The 13,386-nt window shown below is 47.6% G+C and overlaps 1 protein-coding gene across 1 annotated transcript in view; it reads right to left on the reverse strand.

Annotated features, from left to right (window-relative positions):
• Nucleotides 1-529: 529 nt before the first annotated feature.
• Nucleotides 530-13,386, reverse strand: part of DHX35 (DEAH-box helicase 35) — a 60,150-nt gene continuing 47,293 nt past the window's right edge. The window contains exons 19-22 of the mRNA XM_084774428.1: nt 12,003-12,084; nt 9,126-9,197; nt 7,204-7,315; nt 530-1,677 (exon numbers count right to left, since the gene is read on the reverse strand). Of these exons, the coding sequence (XP_084630554.1) occupies nt 1,633-1,677; nt 7,204-7,315; nt 9,126-9,197; nt 12,003-12,084 (311 nt within the window). The 3' untranslated portion in view covers nt 530-1,632. The remainder of the gene's footprint in view (nt 1,678-7,203; nt 7,316-9,125; nt 9,198-12,002; nt 12,085-13,386) is intronic.

Raw genomic sequence — 13,386 nt, forward strand, 5'->3', positions numbered from 1 at the left:
TGGAGTCCACTAAGCCATGTAAGAAGCTACACATGGCAGTGTACACCTGTGATCCTACCACTGAGGAGGCAGAGATAGGGAACCCTGGAGCTCGCTGGCAGCCTGTATAGCTGCATGGGTTTGCCCTTGGCCCCAGTGAGACTTGTCTCAAAAATAGGGTGGCCTTCTTCTGAGAAATGACCCCTGAGGTTAACCTCTGGCTCCGAATGTGTCTCCACATGCACACCTATGGTTTGCCAGCACACACCAACAAAAACCAGTAATAAAATAGCAGGCAGACCCCAGCTGACAAGAATTAGAACCTCTTCCATCTTCCTTTAAACAATGCCTCACACTTTGCTCTAATTAGGTCTGAGAGCATTCAGGCACACATCAGGGATTATGGCCCTGTGTCCATGGGCACCCCACCCCAGCTGCTGCACAAAGCAGCATCAGGTCCCATAGCCACTGTCAGGCCTCATCTGGAATAATTAACTGGACCATCTTAAAATACAGACCGAACAATCCACAGACGGGAGAGACACGCCCCTCAGGTAAAAAGATTTACTACGATTAACAATTTACCACTGCTATTTACACATTTATAAAATGGAAATAAAAATGACATACGTTTGGTGCCAAAAGTGGTGCATCCAAACTAAAACCAGTACAAAAATAAACTTTCAAGCTACATTTTTTTTTTAAAATAAACACCATTGAAACAGTAGGGAGCAGTCTGTCTTGCTGTGTGCTGAAGTGCCATCACTGTGTCAGCAAAGCAGCCCCGGGGCAGCGCAAACGGTGCCCGGGGAGCTGCCCGAGTTCTTGCAAGAACGCAAGCAAACCAAGATAAATATACAAGAGTTATGTTCCTGAGCTACACAAGTTTAGGGCATCTAAACTGTAGTGAATTCCTGCTAAAGAGCAGCCCCATGGGGCCGGGGGTGATGAACTTTGCCTGGCGCCCAGCCACTGGCACCAGGACGCGGTATCGTGCTCTGAGAGAAAGCTAAGCCCCCCTTGTGAAGGAAGTGGCTAACACAGACAGGGCCTGTGAGTCCCGAGTAGCCCACCATCGCTGCACTGTCTCCCACTGCAGATGAGCAGGGACTTGGGCAGAGGGGAAGGAAGGAGCTGCTTGGTTTGGGAGCCCCCGTGCCTGACGGACTAGAACTTTAGTGATCTTGGCAGAAATACCCAGCATTCCTTTTTGTACTTAACGCACATAGCAGCAGAAGACCTCAGCAGTCAACAACCGTGGCCACAGCAGGCAAGACACAGGAGGCCAAAGAGAGCCCTGTCTACACAGGTCTTCAGCCTCCAGCAGCTCACTCTCCTCCTCACAGCCGAGCTGGCCCAGGACTGTGCCTGACGGAGTAGCACGCTGACTACTGAATGTGAGGACTGAGGCCAGAGCACGGCCCAGCCAACTCCTGCTTGGTCTAGGTGCAGTACAAGAGAACACTGGCCATGCTCTCACTCCTCGGGGGGCCCCCCGGTGATGATGGCAAATGCTGGGGTGCAGGAAGACGGGGGCTAATGAGCAGGGTGCAGCCCACACCAGAGTGGCTGCCTGTTCCACCTGAGCTGGTGCCAGAAACAACATGAAGGAAGGGTGCCAAACTGTCCCCGCAGCCACCTGCTGAGCCCCAGTCATGGGTCCTGGACCTTGGTCCTTTTGGCTTTCAGGGACAGGTGCTGCAAGAGAAAAGGAAACATCACTGGGGATGGTGACACAGAGAAATCAGACTCCAACAGAGCCCCCACAAGTCAACTCCTCTGGCTGGCCCATACCGTCCCAAGAATGTTGTGGCCCTTGGAAACAGTGTCCACAGCAGAAGGAGCCTAGTATAAAGAGCATATGACCCTCACAATGAGCATCAGTTAACAGGACGGAGGGATAAAATGCCTATGGTAAAGCCAAATTATTCCAAGTTCTCAGATAAGTATTTGAAGTAGAATATATGAGCATAAGCTTCTCTTCAGGGACCTCTCCTCAGCAAATGAGGGGAACCTGACATCCCACCAATAACATAACCCAGTGAGGCACAGACCCCTCAGCTGAGCCAAGCTAGCACCCAGGAGCTCTTCCCAAGAGAATGCAGCACCCCCAACTGCAGTGCTTGAATCCCACGCCACAGAGACCTGCCAGCCCTGAAAGAAAACAGCACACCACCACTGACAACGTGAGCTGACAGACCGCCAGGGCCCTGGTCTAAGAAAATGGCCGGATTCCAGGCTTTCTACACACTAGTGCCTGAGTGTGTCCTCGTGCGGGTGAGGTCAGATGCTCTCCCTGCGTCACTAAGGTCGCTCTGAGGCAAATCTCTGTGGGCTTGCTGCTTCTCCTGATTCTTTCCTCTCTGTTCTTCACCAAATATGACCCTAAACTATTCCTGGACGGGTGTAGCCTTATCCAGGGATGGGCGACGACACCATTTGCCTGTGAGCCATTTTTGGTACACTTCACTGGAAAGAATTCTGAGTTTAAACAAAGTTGACTTTGAACCATTTCAAGCCTCTATAGAGTGAAAACAACTTTGAAAAACAAGTGGTGGAAAGTCACCGGAGGTGCCAGGGGGACGTGCTGCCAACCTGAGAGCTGTACTGCGTCCAAGGCAGCAGACCTGCCCTGCATGGGCAGCCTCTGGGAACCCGGAGAGTCCCTGAAGTGTTGGCATAACCATCTTGTGGGCTGTGTACAGTTTACTTTTATTCATTCAAATGCTGATTTCTCCACGTCACTATCTGGTTTCAATCTGGACATTACATTGTAATGTTTATTCTAAATATCTCCTGTTTCAAGTTTGTGTAAACATGTCACCATTTGTTCTCTGTATTGCCAATAAAAGCCAACTAGCCAATGCTGAGCAATAACAGAATAGGGGTGGGACATCCTGGTGAGTGCTGGGAGGAGAAAGAGCAGGAAGGGCAGGAGGGATGCACGTAGAGAGGACCAGGAAGCACCAGGAGTGAGCAGGACCATGGTTATGAGTAAAAAGCAAGTATAACGTGGGAAATCTGAATGGGAGGAAACTATACTAGCTTGGAGGTTTAGGATGGAGTGATTACTGATCAGTAGTGTGCTCTAGGCTAATTAAACAGAGCCTAGTCTCTCTGTGTGGTTATTTGGGTATAAAGCTGGTTAAGGAGACACTACTGATTTATTGAAAGAATAAGTCAATATTAAATATTAATAGTTATTTTGACACTGAAGAAATCATTATACCTTTGGGCCTCAATCAGAAAAGACACCAAGCTGCCACAAAGGGGCTTCAGGGGCCCCATCATACAGCGAGCTGTCATCCTAGGTGGTTTCTAACGGCCCTAGCTCTCCCCAGCACTCTCATCACAGTGCAAGTGATGGGCAAAGAGGCAGAAATTCTGAGAGGAGAGACAAGCGCAGATCGCTGACCTTCTCATCTTCTTCAGCATTCTGAAGCAACCTGCCCTTTACCTTTGCGGGCCGTCTGATCTAACAAAATTAACTTTGAACTGAGAAAGAAAAAAATAACTCAGCTTGCCGCCAAGTTCTACTCTCCAGGAGCCTCAAAGCAGCCAGGCCGGTGGCGGACTGTGCCTAACCGCAGGCCCCCTGCTACCGCGGCACGCCCTGCTCTCTGCTCACAGCCAGCCTTTCTAGACATGCAGACAGAGCACTCATCTACATAAAATAAATAAAATCTATTTTAAAAGATAGATGATAGATAGACAGACAGACAGACAGGCAGACCGACTGGTAGACAGACCCATTCATTCATTCATTCATTCATTCATCCATTCATTCAGTTGTTCCTCTAGAGAACCCTGACTAACGCAGTGTTACATCCATCCCAGGTCTCTGCCTAAGTCTCCAAACTCTGGCACAGGGAAGTAAGTTCTAAACAGGAAACAATACAGGAGAGAAGAGGGTTTGGGGTTGCTGAGAGAGCTGGAATGCACAGAACCGGGCATTAGAGCAGACATTATATAAGGCAACACTGATGTCTTTGGCTGAACACCAAGCTGCAATGTGCAGGCCAAGATTTCATAAAAATAGTAGATAGCCACTGTTGGGGGGGGGGGTCCTGTGCTAGGGGTCTGTAGACGGCTGGACAGTGGAGTGCTCATTGAGCAGTGCACAGACCTCACCAGGAGTCCCAGACATTTGATTCAAATATTTAAAAAAAGATCATACCTAGAGGTGTGGCTAAGCCCATTAAAGACTAAGATCAAGGCTCAGCGGAATCCAGGTGATGTGTCTATAAATTGACTAGCAGGGAAAGAGACTGACATCATCTAAGAAGTCTAAAATTCTGCAACATAGTACCTATAACAGCTAACATAAAACACATGGGCGCACACACACACACCTGCGTGCGCACACAAGCACACAAACACACACACACACACACACACACACACACACACACACCTACTAGACTGGAGAAGCATGAAAACGGGTCTCATCATGAAACAAGCCAAAATCCAAACAAGGGTGAAGTGAGGGCAACGCTGGGTTGAGCGTCTTCTGCAATGGCTATATAAATACGTTCAGTGATCTGATGGAAAAGATAGGAGCAGTGACTGAACACAAGAGTGATCCTGGCACTCAGAGGAAGGATAGCAGGCTACCAAGAAGAGACTTGATACCCTATGAGCATATACAGGGGGAGGAGGTCCTCCTCAGTCACAGTCATAGGGGAGGGGAGTAAGGGGAAAATGGGAGGGAGGGAGGAATGGGAGGATACAAAGGATGGGATAACAATTGAGATGTAATATTAATAAATTAATAAAATAAAATAAAAGAGTGATCTCCACAGAGAATACCATGTAGAGGTGGATCAAACACGAGAATGGAAACGTGCAGTGCTCAGGATTCCTTAGGCGGCTTAACAGCCAACAGGACTCTGTAAAAACTGCTAAGTAATCCTGAGAAACTGCCCAAAGTGAGGCACAGGGAAGAGACCAGGGCCTTTGTGGTGAATGAGATACACACAAGTGCTGTATAGAACACATATGTAACTGAAGCTTCAGAGAGCCAAGATTAGAGCAGAAAAAATATATGGATTTAAAGAAATAATTCCCCCAATATGAATATGAGCATCTGTTCACAGATCCAATAAGTTCAGTTAACTCTAAGAAGGATAAACACAAAAGTATCTTATGGTCAAATGGCCGGAAACAAACAAATGAACAACCTTAAGAATAGCTACAGGCTCTTCCCCACTATTCAGCTATTAAAAACAAGGAATTTCCAAAATTTGTGGACAAATGGATTGAACTAGAAATGATCATAATGAGTGAGCTAACTCAGAAGCAGAGAGCCTCTAATGGTATATACTCACTTATATCTGGACACTAGCCCAAGGGGCATGTCTCATGAAAGTCTTGACTTACCAGGAAAGTGGGACAGAGGGGAGGACATCCTATTGAGACTCTAGGTGAGAAAAATATAGGGGATAGGAAAATAGATGGATCCAGAGGGTCCTAGAAACCTACAAGATGGGTGGATCTGAGCCCAGGGGTTCTGATTGATCTAAGGCACCAACCAAGGACAATATGTGCAGTCATCATCAAACCCCTACCCAGATCTAGCCAAGGGACAGAAAGAATATTCTCCACAGTTAAGTGGAGACTGGGGACTGACTTTCACACAAACTCTGGTGCCCCATATTTGGCCATGTCCCCTTGTTGGGGAGGCCCAATGGCACTCGGAGGAAGGATAGCAGACTACCAAGAAGAGACTTGATACCCTAGCACCATATTCAGGGGGAGGAGGTCCCCCTCAGTCACAGTCATAGGGAAGGGGAATGGGGTGAAAGCGGGAGGGAGGGAGGAATGGGAGGATGCATGGGATGGGATAGCAAATGAGATGTAATATGAATTATTTTATTTTTCAATAAAAATGTGTTTTTAAAGAAAAAGAATAGCTACAGGGGTGAAACAAGACGCACTGCATACACAGGACAGCCTGCAGATGGCACCAGAGACACTGCATAACTGATGGCAACAGAGATGAAAAACAGTAACAAAACTCATTCAAGGTAGAGTTATGCACAGTGCACTACCCTTCAGGTGCTCCACCACCAGACCATGCTGGAAGTTCACTAAAGAAAATTCTTGAGGCAGAGATCCACATAGTGACAGAGGAGTAACAAACAAACAAACAAAAGCCACTCTGCTAGCTCGGTGCAGTGTTTATACCTTTAACCCTAGAGAGGCAGAGGCAAGCGGATCTCTGTGAGTACAAGGCCAGCCTAGTCTATAAAGCGAGCTGAGTCCAGGACAGGCAGGGCTACATAGAGAAATCCTGTCTCAAAAAACAAAACAACAACAACAACAACAATAAAAGCTCTGTTTTTTAATCTGTTGAAGATACAACTGTTTAAAATAGTAATATATTATCAAGTATAAACACTGCAGAAATAAAATACTGACCAACAATAGCACAAAGGAAAGGATATTTTGTAAAAAAGCAATACCCTGGTGTAGGTTTCTTACATTGTAGCTAAGCAGTATGATACTGATTCAGAATCAACCATGAGGGGTCCAGGGTGTAAAAAGCCACTAAGAAATAAAATACAATACTAAAAAACAAACAAACAAAAAACGATTATTTTTGAAAAATAAAGTAAGTTTTTTAAAAAGAACAAGACTAAAACAGACTAACACGAAAAAATTCCAAGGCAGCATGCTCAAAAACAATCATCAGTAATCACGAGATTCAATTTCTAGCAACAAACACATAAACACTAATAATTACATAACTAATTTACCATTGCAATGAAAGCACAGCGCAGACTGAGTAGTCCGTGGGCCATACCCAGGCAGGAGGCCTGTGGGCCCAGTTTACCTAGCACTCTCCCAAACATGATCAACCATCTTTCAATTAAGTCATGTTAGAAGGATGTATGGACTTGGGGAGCAATGAATGGACCATTTTGCAAAACTGAAGAAAAGAAACCATAAATCTGTTATCCAAGCGCACGTGGCTTACTGTGGCAGAGGGGCATGTAGCTGACTAAACAGTGGATTTCAACCACCTAGGGTCTTTTTTTTATGGAGTTGCTGGGTGTGTTTTTAACTGTACTGCCCTGAAGGCAATGAAAGCGGCTCCACCAGGAGGTCCTGGGGACCCAATAATTGGGGTTTGATTTAGAGTAATGAGTTGGAGAACACACACAGACTAAACACCAGGAAGAGGCTGCTGTTTGTCTGGGGACAGGTGCCACACAGACCTACCGTTCCTTGTTGATAAAAGTGTGGAGCCAGCTCCAGCAGCCAAGCAGATTCTATGGCCGTCACGTCCCGCATGTAATACTTGGAGGTCTGTATAACCTCATTGTAGATAACCCTGAAACAAAGAATAAATGTGCAACACACGATGACAAGGCTGACAAGTCACCTCTGCCCTCACCACAGCAGGTGTGCACTGTCTGCTTAGGACTCTGCCCTCACCACACAGGTGTGTACTGTCTGTGTAGGACTCAGCCCTCACCACAGCAGGTGTGCACTGTCCATTTAGGACTCTGCCCTTACCACAGCAGGTGTGCATTATCCGTGTAGGACTCTGCCCTCACCACATAGGTGTGTACTGCCCATGTAAGACTCTGCCCTCATCACACAGGTGTGAACTGTCTGTGGACGCTCCCCTCAACACACAGGTGTACTGTCTATGTAGGACGCTTCTCTCAACACACAGGTGTGTACTGTCTGTGTCGGACTCTGCCCTCACCCCAGCAGGTGCTTACTATCCATGTGACTTTGCCCTCACCACACAGGTGTGTACTGTCCGTGTCGGACTCTGCACAGGCGCTGAGGCTGTTCAATCAGTCTCCTGACCAACTGTAGGTCAATATGTTGCACAGATGCAACTCCATCCTACACTGACTTCCAGGGCTCGTCACTTATCTACAAAAGGCCTTTCCAGGTCGTGGCCTACACTTACAGAGCTCTGAAAAGAACTTAAAGACTTAATTGGAAAGTACAGAAATGGACTCAAAAGGCCTAACTGTTCAAAAGGGATTGGAAAATGACTATGAAGATACAAAAGAACCTTCCAGAATGACAAAATATTTTAAAAGATACACAAAGAAACCCTGTGTCGAAAAAACAAAACTAAACAAACAAACAACAACAAAATCCCAAAATACTACATCTGGGATCCTTGCCATTTCTGCATGCTGTGCCTACTGTAGTAAGCCGTTAGTCAGCGGGCGAAACGAGCGCCTGTTGGGAGGATGAGTGAGGAGACAGCCAGCAGTTTGCTTAAGGAGCTCACCACCTGCAGCAGCCAGCCAGAGAGCTGGCCGTGCCCCTTATAGGCAGCAGCACCCCGGAGAGCAGGCCCCGCACCTACAATGGGCAACACAGTGGAGCTGGCCCTGATGGTGATGGCTCAGCCCGAGGGCATGAGAGTTGACCCTGTCCCCTGTTGGCGGTGGCATTGGGTGAAGTGCTCAAGAGCTCACCCTAGAGGTGGAGGTGGAGGTGCAGGTAAGTTGGCAGGTTGACCAGCTCAGCTACCATCCAGGGCTCCGAGATGTCCCACTCCAATATCTACCCCATCTATGAACTGCTAGCGCACGTGAAGGGGCTGGTCCTATAGATCCAAAGCTGCAGGATCTCACAGACACAGGGCATCAATGGACTATGTGAGACAAGTCCCAGTGAGATTCCAGGATTGAGGGTGTAGCAGAAGCCAGAGGCCTCAAACCAGCCCTGTGGCTCATTGCAATGAAACTACATTTGCAAGTAAAGATGTGTGGACGAAAGGTATGCTGTGGGACACACTGTGACACACTACAGCTTCTAGATGAGATTTTTTTTTCTATGCTTTGGTTTTTTGCTTTCTATTTTCTTTTGCGGGGGAGCTCGGAAGGGCAAAGGGTATGGATAAAGAGGAATAAGTGGGACTGGGGTGCATGATGTGAAACTCACAAAGGAATAATAAAAAAAGTTTAAAAAAAAAAAAAAGAATAATTTACTGAGTATAGTGCAAGGTAGCCAGGCAGTAACTGGAATACTGTCTACCTTTAGGGGATCCTTGATAGAGTAGAGACCCTGGCAACCCAGCACGCCAAAGTCAACACAGCGGATGGAGCACCTGCACTGCAAGCCTGGCCTGGGGACCCAGAGATGAGCAGGAACCAGGCCCTACTTACCAGCGGGGTGGCTTCTCCGCATAGAGGACCGAGGCGGGGTGAATGTGCAGCTCGTGATCATCACGGATAGTCCTTGTGAGACACAAGAATTCTGTGTGAAGCACATCGCATGCACTTACTGTGAGAACCTGTAACTCTTTACACATTTAAGCACTTTCCTACGAATGTGTTAATATGACCTTCCTCCCCCAAAATGTATATAGAGAAAACTCTACTCTAGACCAGTGGTTCTCAACCGGCCTAATGCCATGGCCCTTTAATACAGTCCCTCACGTGTGGTCAACCCCAGCAATAATTTTTGTTGCTACTTCGTAACAGTAAATTTTGCTACTTTCAAAACAATCTCCTTCATAAGAGAAACTGTGAGCTTCTACAAGCCTTGCTACTGCACGAAGTTAATCACTAAACGCTGAGGACCATAAGGAGATAAGACTGAGAGCAGCGAGCTCGCACAGGCCAGTCCCTGTGAAATACTTACTTCTACCTCCAAACTCGACTTGATTCAATCTGATTCAAAAATGACAAAGCAAACACCCAACTGCCCATACGATCAGATCATAAACATCAGCAGAGTAGAATGCCAATTACTGAATGCACACGGCCATTTCTGTGGCATCAGGAATCTGTTTGTGTGTTAGACCCAATGTCAAGCTCATTGCCAGCACCCTAAGACAAGATTATGGGGCACTGCTGTCAAATGGTGGTGAGGTAACTGACAATGAACTTCATCTCCAAGGGATGACTGGCCCTGGAATCTCCAACCAAGCAGCTTTTCTTGAGGACACCCATGAAATAATGTGTAGGTCACACACAGGAATAGTTGACAGTCGTCAACAAAGAGCAGCAATGAAAATGATGAGAGAGGGGCATCACTGGGGAAAAGCTCAGCTTTTCCAAGGGGACCCTCACCTCCCGACTACCTGACTATGGGAGCAGGGCATATTATGTAAAGGGCCAAAGCATCATGGGAGTCATGACTACAGCATATGGTCTGGACTGTGTACACCACAGAGAGGAAGATGGGGCAGATACGGCTGCCAAAATTAACAACACTCAGGGGAGATGGAGAGATGGCTCAGAGGTTAAGAGCACTGGCTGCTCTTCCAGAGGTCCCGGGTTTGATTCCCAGCATCCACATGGGGAATCATATGTAACTCTAGTCCCAACGGATTTGACACCCTCTGGCCTCCATGAGCACCAGGGGCACATGGTGCAGGCAAGGCATACACACACACACACACACACACACACACACACACACACACACACACACACTTTTTTTATAAAGCTGGGAGGGGCGCAGATGAGTGAAAGAAGCCCTCCTCCCCTCCCTTGTCCCTGGCCATCCATGGAAGGTGGAAGGACCGGTCACGAGAGTGGAAGAACTGGCCATGTCCCTCACCAGCTGCAACACTCCGGAGAGAGGGCCCTGCACTTCACCTGGGAAGAGGGTAGAGCTGGCCCTGGTTGCTGGGGCTGCTGATGAGGCAACCCTGAGGATGTGAGAGCAGGATTGCAGCTCAGCTACCTTCCAAGTCCAGATCCAGGGCTTTAAATTGGCCCGCCCCAACATCTACCCCATTGGTGAACTGCTGGACCTACAGATCCCAAAAACAGGATGTCCACGACACAGGGCAACAACAGGATATCTGTGAGGAGTCCCAGTGAGGTTCCAGTATTGATAAAATAGCAGAAGCCAGAGGCCCCATACCAGACCCATGAGTCATCGCAATGAACATCTGCAAGCAAAGCTGTGTGGACAATGGGGTACACTATGGGACACACTGTGACACACAACAGCTGTTGGGGGGAGGCTGCAAGGGTGGAAGGCGGGTACAAGGGGATGAGGATTGGGGTGCATGATGTGAAAGTCACAAAGAACCAATAAAAAGTTGTTTTTTTTTTTTAATGATCAATGAGTTCTGTTGTGTCTGGAAAATGTCATTTCTACGCTGGCCTCAAATAGCAAGTAGCAACATTTTTCAGTAGGGGAGGGGGGCCTAACAGCAAAATAATACATGGAAGAGATCCAAAAAGGAGACAGGAGAGAGAAAGCCTTTCAATTGCTCCCTTGCTAAAGACAAAAGGGTGGCTGGTCCTGGTGGCACAGACCTGTAATCTCAACTCCTGGGGGTGGGAGGACTGAGACAGGAGGATGACAAGTTCCAGGCCAGCCAGAGTGAGAAGACCTCAAGAAGAAAAAGAAAAATGAGCATGACTGGAGGTAAAGCCTAGTGGTAGAGCACTGGCCAGGCCCTCGGTTCAACCCTGAGAAATGGGGTGTCAAGGACAGCTACACCTTACATGGGTGCGTAAGTTACAAGACCACAATAACAGAAGAGACCAACTTAAAGGAACAATTCCAAGAACCTGAATATTTAGCCTGGAGAAAAGCAGACTAAACTACGCTGTAGGTTTTTTTTTGTTTTTTGTTTTTTTTTTTTTTAACAGTAAAAGCTACTGTGGGCATCAGTGCTGGAAGACACAGGCTACAGGCTGTGGCAGGAGGCACTGTGACCAGCGAAGACACACTTGCTAGGCTCCGGAGACACAGACGGAAGCCTATGTGCCAGTCTGCAGCCTCCGGATGACCCCCGAGTGTGATGAGCCCCTGGGGAAAGTGGCTTCTCTAGAAACATCACTAGTAATGCTCCCTCCCACACTGAGATGCAGGTCTGTGACTGTCATCCTAAGACACGTGTCACTGTCTGTAGATGTGCTGAGTATCAGGGTTCTCCCAGAGAGCAAGGAAAATCCGCTAAAAGCTGGATCGCCTCACTCAGTTTGGAAGGAGGCACGAGGTAAGCTGAGAGCTCCCTGCTTTTTTTCTACACTACAGCTTTCTGTTCCCCTTCACCGACCCCGGGGTCCCGTTACCTATATGCTCCGGTGGAGTGAAACCGTGCTGCATTTGCGAAGAATCCCGACACGATGCACCTGAGGACCGGATCTGGATCACCTACACAAGGCAGCAACAGAAGCCTGGTGAGACCCAGCACTCTGAACCCATGTTCCACATGCTGGGGCCCGGGCTGTGACACGCAGGATCCAGGCCTAGCCCGCCCCACCCACCCCACCCCCTGCTCCTGCCACCTGAAACCATCTCTGAGCATCCTCAGCCTTGGGCCTCCCATGTCTGAAGAGGCAGCTTCCCCAGCGGCAGCTAAGGACAAGGTAGGACTGCGTCTGGAACCAGGGCCTCTCCAACCCCAGGCCACAGAGCACTAGATGCAAGAAGCTGCTCCACAGACGGCCAGTGAGCTTGGATCACTGTGGAAGTGCCTTCCTTCCCTAAGGCACAAACTACAAAAGCGCACTGCCCTGCCTCTGGTTGTCAGCCAGCTGCAACTGCCCACCGCTCCCGAACATTCTGGCCTTGTTAACTGCCCTTCTATTACTTCAGCGAACACACCTGCATCCCCGTTTGCTAGCTCACAGCCATGAGATGAACTCTAAACTACCATGCAAGGGCAGTTTTAATGGCTGAAGATACCTCCAATTTACCAGTTCTAAGCCATTTCAACTCACGCAAGTCAAGACACAATTACAGTGACAGCCGTTCTTTTCCAGTGATACATGAAACAGCAATGGATCCCTACCTTAGCGCCGATGGAGGATAGTGCTACAGTTGGTAGCCTTACAGGGCTCTCAACAATATATAAATAAATCATGTTAGTGAATTCTTTCCAGCAGCTTTTGGCCAAAAGGGAGCTACATTCTTTTATTTTTACAAATTTAATTACTACTGGTGCATTTTTATTTCTCCTTGGTGAGTTTTATTCTAATCCTTTCTTCTAATTCTAATTTTATTCTAATCCTTTGTTCACCTACCAAAACGGCTCAATAGAGTCATTTAATAATAAGCTTAGTTTTTAATTGCTTTGCTGCTAAAATTACATTTCACTCCCCTCTAAACTCCCAGGTGTGTATGTATTTACAGGTGACCCCAGCAGAGCTGCTAAGCCTTAAGCCTGCATTCCGCCCATCCCCCACCAGATGCAGCCCCTCTCTCCAGCTGGTCAGAATCCTGTATCCAATATGCTTTGTCCTTAAAGGTTACTTCATAAAGGGTAAAAACTCATGTTGTAATGGTCTGTGACCCTCAAAACTCAGCTTCATAAAACCCCATTCCTCCGCACTCCATTCCTTTTATTAGGAAGATTTTTAATTCAACATATCCCTTCCCCTGGGCAGCGAGTGATACTGACACAAGAAGACACACAGATTTAGGCTTAAGGCTGTCACTTATCTGCCAGGTGAC

This window comes from Acomys minous, assembly GCF_964271855.1.
Source record: "Acomys minous genome assembly, chromosome: 3".
Lineage (NCBI taxonomy): Eukaryota > Metazoa > Chordata > Mammalia > Rodentia > Muridae > Acomys > Acomys minous.